General features: G+C 54.0%; 3 protein-coding genes across 3 annotated transcripts in view; all 3 read left to right on the top strand.

Annotated features, from left to right (window-relative positions):
• LOC137455116 (protocadherin gamma-B5-like) overlaps window positions 1-17,057 on the top strand; it is a 179,594-nt gene that overhangs the window by 42,045 nt on the left and 120,492 nt on the right. The gene's annotated exons all lie outside the window — the stretch shown is intronic.
• Window positions 398-8,409, top strand: LOC137455112 (protocadherin gamma-A12-like). Its single transcript, XM_068165668.1, has 4 exons — window positions 398-3,025; window positions 3,973-4,123; window positions 4,546-4,601; window positions 8,278-8,409. Exons 1-4 carry the CDS (start codon window positions 578-580, stop codon window positions 8,407-8,409), a joined length of 2,787 nt encoding a protein of 928 aa, XP_068021769.1. The 5' UTR covers window positions 398-577.
• LOC137455111 (protocadherin gamma-B4-like) lies at window positions 8,336-11,028 on the top strand. Its single transcript, XM_068165667.1, has one exon. The coding sequence runs from the start codon at window positions 8,584-8,586 to the stop codon at window positions 11,026-11,028; it is 2,445 nt and encodes an 814-aa protein (XP_068021768.1). The 5' UTR covers window positions 8,336-8,583.

Raw genomic sequence — 17,057 nt, 5'->3', positions numbered from 1 at the left:
CTAGAAGAAATAGAATGAAACTCGTAACATTGTACATGTTGTTACGAAAACGAGTATTTTATTTTACATCTATCGCCATTAGCAAGTCAGTTTTCCCGTTAAAGAAATAACAGACTTACTGTGAGAAAATAATGCATTATAAACAAAGTCAGTGCAAAAAAATAACAGAGAGCAGTTTAATTGCTGCTTATTGCTGCTGATCGTTCATTCGGAAGGCTGGGAAAAGGCTGGCAGGGCTCTAAACATCATATTCCGATATCAAGATCTCGTATTGAGGTGGGGAGATCTGAGCAAGCCATCTGCGGGCAGCGCCGTGTCGCTGCAGTTCCGGCAGAAGGCTGCGGGCGCCGCTGTTGACCGAGCAGGAGCCAGAGGAAGCCGGAGCGCTGCAGGCAGCCCCGCCCGCTGCGGCCCGGCTCGCTAGCTGGCTGTCTAGGACTCGGAGCGGTCTGCGAGCGTCCCCGCGGTGCGGAGCCGAGCTGCAGCGAGCCAGAGGGGCTTATGGTAGCAGGAGGCAAAGGAGAGACAGAGCCGTAGCAAAAGGATCGGGATCTGTGGCGGCGGTGTGGCGGCTGAGATGTCTGCGGCGGGGAGGCGCTGGGACCAGCTGGCACGGGCTCTGCTGTGCTATATCCTGCTGTCGGCGTGGGAGACAGCGTGGGGGCAGCTGCGCTATTCGGTGCCAGAGGAGATGCCTAAGGGCTCCTTTGTGGGAGACGTGGCCAAGGATCTGGGTCTGCAACTGCCAGTGCTGAGCGATGGCGGCGTCCACCTTGTCTCTGAAGGTAGGACGCAGTATTTCTCTCTGCACGGGAAGACGGGACATTTGGTGACGGCGGAGAGGATAGACAGAGAGCAGCTGTGCGAGAATGAGCAGCAATGCGTGCTGCGGTGTGAGCTGATAGCAGAGGGAGAAATGAACATTTACAGAATCGCAGTGGAAATCAGGGACATTAACGACAATGCCCCCAGCTTCAAGGATGTTGAGCTGGAGGAGATAATAATCGAAACGAGAGCCCCAGGATCTCGGTTTCCCCTGCCTGAGGCTCATGACCCGGACTCGGGGCCGAATTCCCTGCAGAGCTATGAGCTGAGCGGTGACGAGCACTTCTCGCTGGCAGTGCAGGAGGGCCCCGGCGGGGATCGGCGACCCGAGCTGGTACTGGCCAAAGCGCTGGACCGGGAGGAGGCAGCGTTTCACAATCTCGTGCTGAAGGCGAGGGACGGCGGAGAGCCGTCCCTGACGGGCACGGTGCGCATCCGTGTGTCTGTGCTGGATGCGAACGACAACGCTCCCGTGTTCAGCCCTGCGGAGTACACGGTACGTGTGCCCGAGGACGTCCCCGTGGGCTCCACCCTCGTCACCGTCGTGGCCACCGACGCTGACGAGGGGATGAACGGGCACGTGAAATACTCATTGAAAAAAATCACAGAGAAAGCTTCCAAGGTTTTCCATCTGGATTCTGAGACTGGAGTGATCATATTAGTGCGGCCTCTGGACTTCGAGGAGGGAGACTCGTACGAGCTGGAGGTACAGGCACGAGATGGAGGACAGCTTTTCGACACTGCCAAAGTTGTGATCACAGTGACAGATGTGAATGACCACAAACCTCATATTTCGGTGCGTTCAGCACTGACCGAAATTCCTGAGGATGCGCCGTCAGGGACGGTGGTAGCCCTGCTGCACGTGCAGGACCAGGACTCGGGAGCCAACGGCCAGGTCCGCTGCTCCCTGGACATGGGAGTCCCGTTCCGGCTGGAGAAGTCATTTGAGGATTATTACCGCGTGGTGACGACAAGGCAGCTGGACCGGGAGGAGGTGCCGGAGTACAACGTCACGGTGAGGGCGGCCGACGGCGGGTCGCCGTCGCTATGGAGCAGCACGATGCTGAACCTCAGGGTGCTGGACGTGAACGACAACGCGCCGGTGTTCAGCGAGGCGAGCTACAGCGCCCGGCTGCCCGAGAACAACGCGGCGGGGGCGCTGGTGCTGACGGTGCGGGCACGGGACGCAGACTGGGGTCAGAACGCCCGTGTGCGGTACCGTGTGGGCGAGGGGCAGGTGCGTGGCGTGGCGCTGTCGTCGTACGTGTCGGTGCAGGCGGAGACGGGCGCGCTGTACGCGCTGCGCTCCTTCGACTACGAGGAGGTGCGCGAGGTGGGGCTGTGGGTGCTGGCGGAGGACGGCGGCTCGCCGGCGCTGAGCAGCAACGTGTCGGTGCGGATCGTGATCGTGGACGAGAACGACAACGCCCCGCAGGTGCTGTACCCGCCGGCGGCGGGCGTGCCCGGGGCCGGTGCCCATGGCTGGTCGGGGGTGGAGCTGGCGCCGCGGTCGTCGGAGCCCGGGGCGCTGGTGGCCAAGGTGGTGGCGGTGGACGCGGACGCGGGTCAGAACGCGTGGCTGTCGTACGAGCTGGCCAAGGCGACGGAGCCGGGGCTGTTCCGCGTCGGGCTGCACAGCGGCGAGGTGCGCACTGCGCGCTTCCCGCTGGCCCGCGACGTTGCCCGTCAGAGCCTGGTGGTGCTGGTGAAGGACCACGGGCGGCCGGCGCTGTCGGCCACGGCCACGCTGACCGTGGTGCTGGCCGAGAGCGTGGCCGAGCTGCTGGCCGAGCTGGGCAGTGAGGCAGCGGCGGCTGTGCCGGGCGAGGCGGCGGGCAGCCTGACGCGCTGGCTGGTGCTGGCCGTGGCTGCCGTCTCCTGCCTCTTTCTCGCCTTCCTGCTGCTGCTGCTTGCACTGCGCCTGCGGCGGTGGCGACGCTCGCAGCTGCCTCCTCCTGCGGGCGGTGCCTTGCGCGGCGTTCCGGCCACGCACTTCGTGGGTATCGACGGCGTTCGCGCCTTCCTGAGCTCCTACTCACACGAGGTGTCGCTCACTGCCGACTCGCGCAAGAGCCAGCTCCGCTTGTCACCCGGCAGCTGCTGCGACACCCTTCCTGCCCGCCCTCTGCCCGACGAGCCCGCACCGCTGCTCGGTGAGGACCCTGGCGGCGCCTGCCCACAGGACGTCGACAATGCTCCGGTGAGTTCCTGATACACACGTTTGCCGTTGCCGTCTCTTGGTTTTCCCCTGGTATGTCTCCCAGCCTTGCTCTGGTTGCTGCCGACGAAGGTGTCCTGACCTGGAAGGCAAAATTTCCTGCAGCACCCTGCTGGCTGCTGCCGCTCTCCCTGCCGGCAGATGACTGCGGGATTTTGTTTCAGTGTGACAGTTGGTGTGGGAGGGTGGAATAGTGACAGGCTACTGTTGTCTGGAGTTTGTTTAGAGCATTGCTTTGGTTTTTATTGTGTCCTTTAATTGGTGTATCCACGGTATTCCTGTCACTTTGAGCTCTCGTAAAGGGAAGTGTTTGTTGTGTTACCAGCTGGTAGAAGTTTGCATTATGAGCAGGGTCAGACTTCTTCCCATGAGCACGTTTACTCAGATGGGATGAGCTTGCCTTGAATCAGAATATTTTTGCTCCAGTATATATAACAGAAATGCCTGTAGTTTCTACTTCTCTTCAGCTTCTCTCTTTCTCCATAAGCAGACAGCAAGGCATTGTCATTATTTTAGCCTGTGCTTTGAATTTTGTGCACTCATTGTAGAAGATTTCCTTTCTTGATTTTACACTTTTTTATTTCCTCCTCAGAAGACTTGTGAGTAGATAATCATATACATGTTTGTGTGAAGTCTGTGGTGTGATGGTTTTGATGAACCTTGAAGAGAAATATTTTAGGCAAAAGCCTCTTTGATGTTCTCTGCCTGAGACTTCACCTTGCTTCTTGTGAGGGCTTGGAGATGTGGCTCAGGACCTGTTGAAAAGCCTAAGAGAATGTGTTGCACCTTTCTCATGGAAGCTTGAGGAAGAGCAAAATGTGTATTTGCTAAATACCTGAATTTTGTACCTTCTCTAAGTGCCAGCTTCTAGAAGAAATCACTTCCTTTCTGCTTGTGTTACCTTCTCACTATTGTTGTTGTCTTGAAAGTCAGAGTTTATGTCTGATAATGTGTGGATGGCCACATCTCATACATTTGTCACTGTCCTACATATACTTTTCATGTTTACATTTGAGAAGGACTTTTATAGATGTGTATCCTCAAAATGCTACTGGAAGAAATGCTCTTACTTGTTACATGGTGAGAAGTAAGATATTATCCATGGTGAGAGGTTCCCTGAGAATTTTTGCTTTAGATAGTCTCTTTGAAAATGGAGAAAATTGATGACAGTAGTGGGAGCTGTGAAGGGTTTGAGAAGAGTATTGAGGGTGCTGTGTTTGAGGAAGTAGTAGTGGAGACATGGCATGTGGTTTGTTAATTCCCAGAGGTCATTGCTGTGGACCACATGAAATGAGTCTGGAGCTGTCATATTTTTGGGTGTTCTCTAGCTCAGAACCTGAATGGCCAAGCTGTGGGTTCATGAGGATGATTTCCTATTTCCAGTTCCTGAACATAAACCATTTGTCCACGTTAAGCCTTGTGTATCATCTGTCTTCCAAGCTACCCAACATGCACTGTGGTGTCTTTGAGGTGTTATTTGGATGACTGTTTATTGCCTCTAGCTTATGCACAGAAGCTAAAAGAGAATGTGTTCTACTTCCTCAGAAGACCAAGTCTGGTAAAAGAGGCTCATGAGAAGATGTTTACACTCAGAGTTTCATAGCTGCAGGAGATGAGCAGGCCACAGAGTAGAAAAGAATTGTTGAGATCTTACGGCTATTTCTTAAAAGGAATCATCTTACTGTGTAGGTCAGTGAGGCCATAACCACAATGAATACCAAGAAGACTTCCTGGTGAGTTTCTCTGAGAGTATTTTATCTTCTAATGCTTTTTTGCCTTGCTTGTCTCTTCATGGTTTGTTTTCCTTTCCTTGGTTTTCTGTCTATCTAGGTTTACTTGTAGTTAGCAGAGGAGTGTTGTTTAGCAATGAGTTGTGTGCTACTGCCTCCTGCTCCAGCAGGTGTGGAAGGCAGGAGATGTGAGCATCATCTTTGTGTTCTGTTATTGTTGGTGGGAATAGATGTAACCATGACCTTTGCCTAAGTGGCATCTCTGTGGAACAGGACATGTGACAAAAAACGGGGAAGAGATTCCCCCTAAGCCATTGGTTTGATGACCTGTTCTCTGTTGGATGACTGCTCCTCTTTCATTTATCATCTGTGTGCTCTAGGATCTTTCTGTTTCTCCTCAGAATGGTGGTGAAGGGAACAATGTATCTTCCTTCTTGGTGTGATCCTGGCACATTATCCTTTCAGGATACATTTTTACCAACGAGGTCAGAAGCAAACTTGGAAGCTGTGTAATGATGGAGAGAAGACATGGTGGAGAGGTCTTGGTGGGCGGTGGGACATAGAAGAGCAGATGGTCATTTCTCTTACTGTCATAAACAACATAGCTGTGTGCCTGATTGAGCGCTGTGAGATTTCAGCTCATTATAATCAGTAAGTTTGGCTAAAGAACTCTTCCTCCATCTAATCCATTCATGTCTGTATATTTCTGGTTCTTACCTTACTTCTTGTCATTAGCTACAACTCAACTTCAAGGTGTTTGATCACATGTGGTATGTCACATCTGTGCCAATTGTTTGAGTGCAGGGACATTGTTCATACAGACCTGTTTGCAACTGTGAAGAGAAAGGTACTGGTGGAGACACAGTTTGTGCTTTGCCAGTTCCCAGGGTCTGCTGCTAGCCTACAGAAAAGGCATCTGTCAAAGTGTCTGTTTTTCAATATCACATTGCTCAGGCTCCAGCTGACCAAGCTGTGAGTTCGTCACTTTATTTTCCAGCTGCAAGATGGTTCCTGGTATTGGGTAGGTATTGGGCAGAGATGCAAACTTTGCACAATGGTACATCATGTGCTGGAGAATGATGATGTTGTCTTTCAGCAGATACTTGGATGATCTGGACTTTAATTGACTTCCAATAGCTTATGGATTTCTGAACCTTTTAGGGTTCTTCAAATTATCTGGGAGAAGCAGAAATATCTCTTTTTATACACCTGTGTTGTGATCCCTGGGATCAAAAAACCTCTCTTTCAGTGGAGTCTGCCTTCAGCGGCAGCTTTGCTATTGTGTGATGTTTAGGCAGGGTGAAGCGCTCTGAAATGACTAAAAGGAAGCTGTAAAAGTTGAGTTTGACCTAGCTGTTAGATGAGGTCCACAGCTGTGTTTCCATGTTTTTTTCCCTTGCTTGATTATACAAAGATAACAACTGTGTGGTCTGTGATGTGAGGTCATGGGTGAGCTTCCTGTGGATCTCTCACCATGCAGACACCTATCTTGTATACTTGCTGGAGTTGAAAGTATCAGGAGTGTTAACCTTTATTACTTGAGTTATTTAATTCTTCTTCAGGTCTGAAGGTGGGCCTAAGGTGTCACTGAATGCCATGCTCTTACACTGAAACTTGCTCAATGTATTGGTTATTTTCTGTGACTTTGGAAGGTGGATGACTCAATGTAATTTTTTGTTTGATTCCATGCCTAGTGCTAAGGCCTGTGACATTCTTGCTTTGAGCTTTGGTTCTGTGTCATGATCATGGACAATGCTTCAACAATGAAGTGTTTGTTCAATAACTATATGTGGGATGCTGATGCATGGGTGAAAAAATCTTATTATTCCTGTGGGAAATCTCATTTCCCCACGTTATCTCCCTGTAATATAGTGATGTGGAGTTTCTTCATAGTTGTACTTAGATTTCCTTTTAGGCTTTGCTGGGAGGTCATTGTTCATTTTCCACATTCCTGGGGAGTGCTTTTGCATTAGAAAGTCTGAGTGTTTTGCAGCAGACTTACTTCCCCATGGAATTCTTCAGCCACCTGAAGATAGTCTAAGTTGCCTTAGCTTGAGGAAGTGGCCCATGAGAAGGTGTTTGTGTTTATGACTTCATACTTGCATGCAGATGATCAGGCTACAGAGTAGAAAAATTGCTGAGAGCTGATGATTGTTTCCCTCTACTATGCAGTCCAGAGGAAGTGTTGAGTGTTACATTTGTGGCTGAACCCTCAGGGATTGGCAGGTGCACTCAGGCATGAACTTCAAGAGCTGTGAAGACCATGAAGACTACCTAGTGAATTTATCTTATAACATTGGTTCATTGTCTTCCTGGTAAACTTTGGTTTTCTTCCTTGTTCCCTTTGTATGTAGGCTTAGTTCTAGTTAGTGGCATTGTGTTCATAGAACTATGTGTTGAGTGTTGGTGCCTCCTGCTCACCCTACAGTGTTTGTGAAAGGCAGGAGAAGTTATGTTTGTATCCTGGATTTGGTATAGGGAGGAGAGGAAGGCATGACTTTAGCAGAAGTGACATTTTTGTGGAACACTACCTGTGATAAGAGAGGGGATGAAAGTCCCCATAAGCTGATCCTCTTTCACTTCTGACATATATTAAGGACTGCACAATTGTATTTCTTCACATAATTTTGTAGAGCAGACGCAGGTAGCTCCCTCCGTGATGTGATCATCATGCATTGTGCTCTTGTATTATGTTTTTGCCAGTTGTGAGGGTAAGAAGCAAACCTGGAAGTTGTGCAGGGTTGGAGAGAAGACTCAGGGAATATCTGTTGGTGGAAGACCACTCCCCTGCTTGTAATTGCTCCCCCTTAAACATTCAGTTCTGGTACCGTGCAAATTTTTTCTGCTTTTGCTCAAGATTTTTGGTCTAAGAAAGATCCAGACATGTCTGTGTAGTTCTACTTCTTCCCTTTTAAGCAAGAAGTTCTTGTGAACAGTATCCCTTGCCCATGGCAAAGCAGCACACATCTTTGAAAGTTCCTTTGCACTCAGACAATTCTTTGGTTCTATGAAAGACTCAGTATGCTTTTGCACAGCCCCTCAATTATGGAGATGAAAAAAAAGGAATAATTTTGAATGAGAAAGACAACAGAAAAGTGTGGGGTTTTTTCCTGCTATCTTCTCATAAAGAAGCACCTCTTGCCTTTGGGGTTAGGAATTCTCAGTGTATTCTCCTATAACAAATTATCAGCAGTGGGTCAAATACGCAAGACATGAGAAAAAGGAAGAAATGCTTTTGAAATTAGAAGCCAGGTGTAGTCCTGGCACGAAAATACTGAAATTATTTATTTGTAGTTGCTTTTTAATCTTATTAAGAGCAGCTGAGTAGCTGCTCAAGGAGATGACCTAAAAGCACTTGACTGCGAATCTCAAGTGAACTTCTTGAGATTCACATTAAACAAGTGCTTCCGTAGTTCTGCATTCTAATAAAAGAGATACCCCAAAGCCAGGTGTAGCCCCTAAAGAGCCTCCAGAACGCCGGTTCCCTGCGGTGACTGCCATCAGGAGGCTGCGGTGGCGTCGCTGCGCCTCCGGGTGCCGCTGTTGCCCAACGCGGAGAGACGCTGGAGAAGCGAGCCGGAGCCGCGCAGCGTCCGGCCCCCGCAGGCCGCTCTCTCGCTCGGCGCTGCCGCCTGAGTTGCAGCGGCACAGAGGGGCAAAAGCGAGAGGCAGCGCGGCGCGGGGAGCAGCGGCGTCCGAGCCACAGCCCAGATCGCTACCCTTTCTCGGCCTTGCCGCTCGACACCGAGAGCGACTGGAAGGGAGAGAATTCAGAAGCAGGAAGGACGACTGCGGCGAGAACTGCACACAATGGCGGGCGACCAGAGCCCGAGCCCTAGGCGGCGGCAAGCAGCCGGGAGAGCGCTACTGCTGCCAGCTGTGCTGCTGAGCTTGTGTTGCCGGGCGGCGCCGGAGCCGATCCGCTACACCATCCCCGAGGAGTTAGGCAGAGGCTTTCTGGTGGGGCCGCTGGCGAAGGACCTGGGGCTGAGCCCAGGAGATCTGCCGGCACGCAAGCTGCGTCTCAGCGCTGAGAAGCAATACTTCAGCGTGAGCGAGGACACCGGCAACCTGTACGTGAGCGAGAGACTGGACCGGGAGGAGATGTGCGGTGAGGTACTGACCTGTTCCGTTAGCTTCGAGGCGCTGGTTCACGACCCGCTCAACGTTTTCCATATCGAGGTGGCGATCAAGGACATCAACGACAATCCGCCGCGGTTCCCTAAAGATAACATTCACTTCGACATTATTGAATCCACACTTCCCGGCGCCCGTTTTGCCGTAGGAGCCGCTGAAGACGCGGACGTGGGCAGCAATTCCCTGCAGGGCTACGAGCTGGAGACCAACAAGTACTTTGAAGTGGAGGTGAAGGAGAACGAGGACGGCAGCAAGTTCGCGGAGCTGGTGCTGCGCCGAGCGCTGGATCGGGAGAGAGAACAAAGCCTGCGGCTGGTGCTGACGGCGCTGGACGGCGGCGACCCGCCCCTCGCCGGCACCGCCCAGCTCTACATCAACGTCACCGACGCCAACGACAACGCCCCCGTATTCGCGCAGGACCGGTACCGAGTGAGCCTGCCTGAGGACTTGCCGGCGGGATCCATGGTGATGAACGTCGCAGCTACCGACGCTGACACTGGAACGAACGCCCTCATCACCTACGGCTTTGCGGAAATGTCAGCCAAAGTGCTTCAGAAGTTTGTGGTGGACGAAGGGAGCGGAACCATCACGCTGCAGGAAGCACTGGATTTCGAAGAGACTCGAAGCTACACGCTGCTGGTGGAGGCGAGAGACGGTGGGGGTCTGGTAGCACACTGCAAGGTGGAGGTGGAGGTGCTGGATGTAAATGACAACGTGCCTGAGGTCATTCTGACATCAGTGTCGAACCTGGTCCCTGAGGACGCTCCTGTAGGCACGGTGGTGGCCCTGGTGAAAGTTCGGGACCGTGACTCTGGGGAGAATGGTCAGGTGCGGTGCGAGCTGTCGAGAGAGGCGCCGCTCTCGCTCGTGGCATCATCGGGAGGGTCGTACAAGGTGGTGACGGCGAGCGAGCTGGACCGGGAGCAGGCAGCCGAGCACCGAGTGACGCTGGTGGCCAGGGACCGGGGCAGCCCGGCGCTGTCGAGTCAAGCGGCACTGGTGCTGGAAGTGTCGGACGTGAACGACAACGTGCCGGTGTTCGAGGAGGAGGTGTACAGCGCCTACGTGGCCGAGAACAACGCGGCGGGAGCATCGGTGCTGCGCGTGCAGGCACGGGACGCGGATGTGGGCGCCAACGGGCGCGTCAGCTACTGGCTAGAGGGCGGCAGCGCGGGCTCGGCACCGCCGCCGGTGTCGGTGGAGGCGCAGAGCGGCGCGGTGTACGCGCAGCGCTCCTTGGACTACGAGCAATGCCGCGAGTTCACGGTGACGGTGCGGGCGCAGGACGGCGGGGTGCCGGCGCGCAGCTCGACGGCCACGGTGCGCATCTTCGTGCTGGACCGCAACGATAACGCGCCGAAGGTGCTGTGGCCGGCGGCAACGTCAGCAGCAGGCGAGGCGCCGCCCTTCGAGGTGGTGCCGCGCACGGCCGAGGTGGGCTACCTGGTGGCCAAGGTGGTGGCGGTGGACGCGGACGCGGGGCGCAACGCCTGGCTGTCGTACGAGCTGCTGCAGGCGCCGGAGCCGGCGCTCTTCCGCCTGGGGCTGCACAGCGGCGAGGTGCGCACGGCGCGGGCCGTGTCGGAGCGCGACGCGACCAAGCAGCGCCTGGTGGCGCTGGTGAAGGACCACGGGCAGCCGGCGCTGTCGGCCACGGCCACGCTGCACGTGGTGCTGGCCGAGAGCTTGCAGGAGGCGCTGCCGGAGCTGAGCGAGCGACCTGCGGGCGCCGACTCTCCGGCCGAGCTGCAGTTCTACCTGGTGCTGGCGCTGGCTCTGCTCTCGGCGCTCTTCCTGCTCAGCCTGGGGCTGGCTTTGCTGGCGCGGCTGAGGAGGGCCGGTCCGCCCACCGTCCTGCGCTGCCTGGGCGCGCAGCGCTTGTCTCTGGCGGGCGCCGCCTTCCCGGCGGACTTCTGTGAGGGCACCTTGCCCTACTCCTACAACCTGTGTGTGGCTCCTGGACGCGCCCTGACCGAGGCCACTTGGCTGCCGCCTCTGCCGCTGCCCTCAGAGGAAGTGCTGGTCGGGGAGTCCTGCGGGAAGCCGAACCCAAATAGCAGCACCGTCGCGGGAGACGCGCCCACTGACGCCGATGTTCCGCAGGTCGGTAAGACCTAGCGCTCTTCTTTTTAAGTATTCCTTGGCCTCTGCCCGTTTTACCTGTAGCTTTAATCCTGGGTGTGTGTGAATGGGGAGCGATGGTCCGTGTCTTTTTGAACGAAAGAATGTAGGAAGGAACGAGGTATCCCCCTTGCAGTCGCGGCAGACAGCTAGGGGCAGCGCTTGTTTTTTTCTTCTGAGGTCACAGGTTCTGTTGAACGTTTTGTCCAACACTCTCATTTGCGTTGTGTACAGTGAAAGCTGTAAGCAATGAGTCTGCGTGACTGACCTGGTGAAACATAGTGTTGGCTTCATGGTGACACTCCTTTCCTGAATGTGGAGCTTTCCCTGTGAAACAATTTAAGGCTTGTTCCTCCTAGATGAGAGAGTGAAATGAATTGGTTTGAGTTAGTACGCAGTAAATGAATGGCAAAGTGATCAATTTTTTGATGCAGTCTAGAAAATTGAGTTTGATGGTTATTGACGTTGCCTTTTTTCCTTCATTATGTGGTTCGGGGTTTTGTTTGTTTGTTTGTTTTGTTTTGTTTTTACTATGCTATGTACTTGAACCTCCTGGAAAGATGGGTCTAAGATTCTTCCTTTGACAGGAAAGTTCCGTGTTTTCTTCATGAAAGTTAGACTATTCCGACTCTGTGAATATTCACCTCACGTGTGAATGTCTCAGATTGCTGTCACATAATTGGCAGAAGGCTGCTTCAGAAATTGCAGAATTTATAGGACGAATAAATTTGGCCCGGGCATAATGTTTGTATTCTATCTGCACTTATTCTTTCTTTGGTTTCTCGGGTGGTAATTCCCCCTTTTTATAGTCCTCCTGGATCTGTGTCTCATACACATGAGGGTGCTGAACGATATTTCTTAGAAAGAAAGAGACCGTAATTCAGGCTCTCTTATTTCCCATTCTCTTTTCCCAAAGTGTGGTCCTTGGATGTGGCAAATCATGTTGACAGTGGAATCGTATATGGAGGCATTCGGTCCCTCCGCCGCTTTTGCAACAGCTGTTGTGCCTGCCTCTTTACAGCCAAGTACAACTAGCTTCTAACAACTTTCATAATGACTCGAGTAGACAAGGAAATCAGTAATGATAGAAATTAGGCACTTTGAACGTGGCCATTTACAAATGATCCTCCATAGTTCAGGCTAAGCAGCTCTACAGTGTTTTGGTGAAGAGGCATGCTACTGAAGTGAAGATTCAATAGATAGTTTATTATCTGTATCTGCTATCCTTTACATCTTGATTTATGATAATAGAGAAGCTCATTCTTAGTCGTTCAGGATGGAGAATTATTTTAGTAATTGTAAAAGCCTACAAGCCCTCAGCATTTACGTGGGCAGTCACGCGTTGAAGTCCATTAACTTTCCTTTCTCACTATGAGCTGCGCCGGAGCTCCCAGAGATCAGTGATGTCATCATTTCTGTGACTTCGGAGGAACCTTCGATTGCTGTCGTCCAGTTCAAAAAGGGTGTCCAAAACAGACGAATATCGGGGAGACAAAGTTCGTAGCAAACTAACTGTGTTGTATGAATGGAATCTCCCCTGTAGTGCTAGAGTAGGCTAACAGAGTAGGAGCAGGTCGGCGAGACGTAGCTGGTTTTATTCTGGTTGTACTAACAGAGACTTTTTCCCTCTACTCTGCCTGGAATCGAACAGATGACTTAGGCCAAAGTTAGTGCAGATGCTTTCTGCTTGCTGGGTAGTTGTGGTACAATCAGTGCATTAGAGGAACCTCGTCCTGTACTGTGCTGGCTGGAAGGTCTTCATGCGAGGACTGCCAAAGCTTATGGAGGTGCTTCAGCAACACCATCTCCTCAGGAGGTGTGCGGGCTTAGATTCTTTCTTTCGCTTGACTGACCACAAGGTCTTCAGCCTTTAAGTGTCTCTGCTGCTGTAGTTATTATGAAGTGTATTTCGTATGAAGAGTAGTATTTAATGCAAGGTTCCTGATGCTTTGTGAATGAGGGTGATGTTATTGATTTTCCGGGGGAGGGCAAGATCATCAGTTTCGGTATTTCAGACCCTGTTTTGGTTTGTTCTATGTCCCTGATTGGTACCAAAAAAAAAAAAAAAAAAAGTCCTAAAGGGAATTTGACTTTTGGACTAGTGGGCTATGACTCGTAATATATTTGCGCTTCGTGTTCCAGAAAATAAGTGTTTTCTGTTCCATATATTGCCCTTAGCATGACATTTTTTCCCGTTCTAGAGAGGTATCAATTGTCATTAAAGAAAAATAAAATTTAAAAATTAATAAAGTAATATTAAAAAACCCCAACCAAGGTGATGAAGATTGTGCCAGCCTTTTATCAACAGTCCGAAGGCACAGTTCTAAACACCGTGTTCCGATATCAAGATCTCGTATCGTCACTGAAAGGTCTGAGCGAGGCATCTGCGGGCAGCGCCGTGTGGCTGCAGTTCCGGAAGGAGGCTGCGGGCGCCGCTGTTGACCGATCAGGAGCCAGGGGAAGCCGGAGCGCTGCAGGCAGCCCCGCCCGCTGCGGCCCGGCTCGCTGGCTGGCTGTCTCGGACTCGGAGCGATCTGCGAGCGTCCCCGCGGTGCGGAGCCGAGCTGCAGCGAGCCGGACGCGCTAGAAGCAGCGGGCGGAAGCGGCGAGCAGAGAGCAGGAGCCAGCGGCGGATCGGAATCAGTTGCGGCAGCGATGTGCGCGGCGGAGAGGCGCTGGGGTCGGCCGGCGCGGGCGCTGCTGTGCTGCGTTTTGCTGTACGTATGGGAGGCAGCATGGGGACAGCTGCGGTACTCAGTGCCGGAGGAGATGCCCAAGGGCTCCTTCGTTGGAGACGTGGCCAAGGACCTGGGACTGCAGATGGCAGCGCCCCGGGACTTCAGCATCGTAGACCGAGGTAGGACGCAGTATTTCTCTCTGCACGGGAAGACAGGACATTTGGTGACAGCAGAGAGGATAGACAGAGAGCAGCTGTGCGAGAGTGAGCAGCAATGCGTCCTGCGGTGTGAGCTGATAGTGGAGGGGGAAATGAAGGTTTACGGAGTCGAAGTGGAAATCAGGGACATTAATGACAACGCACCCAGCTTCAAGGATGTTGAGCTGGAGGAGAGAATAAGCGAGACAGCTCCTCTAGGTTCACGATATCCTCTGGCAGAAGCTCATGACCCAGACTCGGGAACGAATTCCCTGCAGGGCTATGAGCTAAGCGGTGACGAGCACTTCTCTCTGGCCGTGCAGGCAGGCCCCGGCGGTGATCGGCGACCCGAGCTGGTGCTCGCCAAGGCACTGGACCGGGAGGAGGCAGCGTTTCACGATCTGGTGCTGAAGGCGAGGGACGGAGGCGAGCCATCGCGGACAGGCACGGCGCGGATCCGCGTGATTGTGCTGGACGCGAACGACAACGCGCCCGTGTTTAGTCCAGCAGAGTACACTGTGCGTGTGCCTGAGGACATCCCCTTGGGCTCCGCCCTCGTTACCATCAGAGCCACCGACCCTGACGAAGGTTTCTATGGACACGTGAAATACTCGTTGAAGAAAATCTCAGAGAAAGCCTCGAAGATTTTCGAGCTGGACTCTGAAACAGGAGAGATCACATTGGTGCGGAGCCTGGACTTCGAGGAAGGAAAGTCCTATGAACTGGAGGTTCAGGCACGAGACGGCGGCGGCCTTTCTGATACGGCAAAGATTGAGATCACAGTGACTGACGTCAATGACAACCGGCCTGAGCTGACAGTGACGTCTCAGCTGAGCGAGTTCTCTGAGGATGCTCCGCCTGGGACTGTGGTAGCCCTGCTGCACGTGCAGGACCAGGACTCGGGAGCCAACGGCCAGGTCCGCTGCTCCCTGGACGCGGGAGTCCCGTTCCGCCTCGAGAAGTCATTTGAGGATTATTACCGCGTGGTGACGACGAGGCAGCTGGACCGGGAGGAGGTGTCGGAGTACAACGTCACGGTGAGGGCGGCCGACAGCGGGTCGCCGTCGCTGTGGAGCAGCACGGTGCTGAACCTCAGGGTGCTGGACGTGAACGACAACGCGCCGGTGTTCAGCGAGGCGAGCTACAGCGCCCGACTGCCCGAGAACAACGCGGCGGGCGCGCTGGTGCTGACGGTGCGGGCGCGGGACGCGGACTGGGGTCAGAACGCGCGCGTGCGGTACCGTGTGGGCGAGGGGCGGGTGCGTGGCGTGGCGCTGTCGTCGTACGTGTCAGTGCAGGCGGAGACGGGCGCGCTGTACGCGCTGCGCTCCTTCGACTACGAGGAGGTGCGCGAGGTGGGGCTGTGGGTGCTGGCGGAGGACGGCGGCTCGCCGGCGCTGAGCAGCAACGTGTCGGTGCGGATCGTGATCGTGGACGAGAACGACAACGCCCCGCAGGTGCTGTACCCGCCGGCGGCGGGCGTGCCCGGATCCGGTGCCCGTGGCTGGTCGGGGGTGGAGCTGGCGCCGCGGTCGTCGGAGCCCGGGGCGCTAGTGGCCAAGGTGGTGGCGGTGGACGCGGACGCGGGTCAGAACGCGTGGCTGTCGTACGAGCTGGCCAAGGCGACGGAGCCCGGGCTGTTTCGCGTCGGGCTGCACAGCGGCGAGGTGCGCACTGCGCGCTTCCCGCTGGCCCGCGACGCTGCCCGTCAGAGCCTGGTGGTGCTGGTGAAGGACCACGGTCGGCCGGCGCTATCGGCCACGGCCACGCTGACCGTGGTGCTGGCCGAGAGCGTGGCCGAGCTGCTGGCCGAGCTGGGCAGTGAGACATCGGCGGCGGTGCCGGGCGAGGCGGCGGGCAGCCTGACGCGCTGGCTGGTGCTGGCCGTGGCGGCCGTCTCCTGCCTCTTCCTTGCCTTTTTGCTGCTGCTGATAGCGCTGCGCCTGCGGCGGTGGCGGCGCTCGCAGCTGCCTCCTCCTGCGGGCGGTGTTTTACGCGGCGTTCCGGCCACGCACTTCGTGGGTATCGACGGCGTTCGCGCCTTCCTGAGCTCCTATTCACATGAGGTGTCCCTCACCGCCGACTCACGCAAGAGCCAGCTCCGTTTTTCACCCGGCAGCTGCTGCGACACCCTTCCGGCCCGCCCTCTGCCTGACGAGCCCGCTCCATTGCTGGGGGAGGATCCTGCCGCCGCTAGCCCACACGAAGCCGACGCTGTCCCGGTAAGTGACTCTCCAGTGTCCTGCTGCCACACGCTTCCCCTTTTTTCCCACTGATGCTCCGCTGCCCTCTCCTTGCACTGCTCTGGCTCTCGCCGTGGAAGGGTTCCTGACAGGGAAACGAAAATTTCCCGTGCTGGCTGCAGCTCGCACTTGCTGCCGGCAGGTGACCATGAGGTGGTGGCTCAGGGTGACAGCTGGTGTGGGAGGCAGGAGCAGTAACAGGCTGCTCTTGCCTGGTGTTTGCTTAGAGTCAGATTTGTTTGCATCCTGTGCCAGGTTCTCTGCGTCCCATGACCCGTGTGATCCCACTTTTTGTATTAGCATGAGGTGTTCTCAAGGGAGGTGTTTGTTGCATTATCACCCAATAAATGTCCTCCTTAGGATCAGTGTCAGATATCTTCCCAGCAGATGAGAGTGTCTTCGAACAGAGCATTAAAGCTGACATGTAATTTGTCTACTCATGATAATCTACTCTTCTCAGCCTCTCTCTTTCTTTGTGATGACATGGTAAGCAGTAGCTCGTCTTGATTTTCATCCATGCTTTCATGTTTATGCATGGATCGGTGGAACGGGCCTGGCAATAACTCGTTCCTCAGTGGTGTCTCCTTGCATGTTGGGAAGGTGAAAGAGATTAGTAAAACTTTTATTATATGAGAAAGTCTCTGCCTTTCTCCCTGTGAAAGGTTGTAGTAGAAAATGCAAGATGTGTTTTGCCGAGTCTTCATCTGTTAAGGCTGACATTGAAAATGTGAAATGCTATGTCTTCTCTAGACAATACATGTTATACCAAGAGCTGTATGAGGAAGGGAGAGGACATAGTGAGATAAAAGGAGCAAGAATTTGGCTCTTTGCAGATGGTCACTGACCTAATCTTCTCAAGGACAGCTTCTTCTTTGCCTTTAGACAATTGTGGATTTTACTTCTCAGAA

The sequence above is a fragment of the Melanerpes formicivorus genome, unplaced genomic scaffold, assembly GCF_026170545.1.
Source record: "Melanerpes formicivorus ecotype bairdi unplaced genomic scaffold, bMelFor1.0.p_v2 SCAF_91, whole genome shotgun sequence".
NCBI classification, from domain to species: domain Eukaryota; kingdom Metazoa; phylum Chordata; class Aves; order Piciformes; family Picidae; genus Melanerpes; species Melanerpes formicivorus.
The sequence above is the reverse complement of the archived record's forward strand: the minus strand, read 5'-3'. Positions and strand labels throughout refer to the sequence as shown.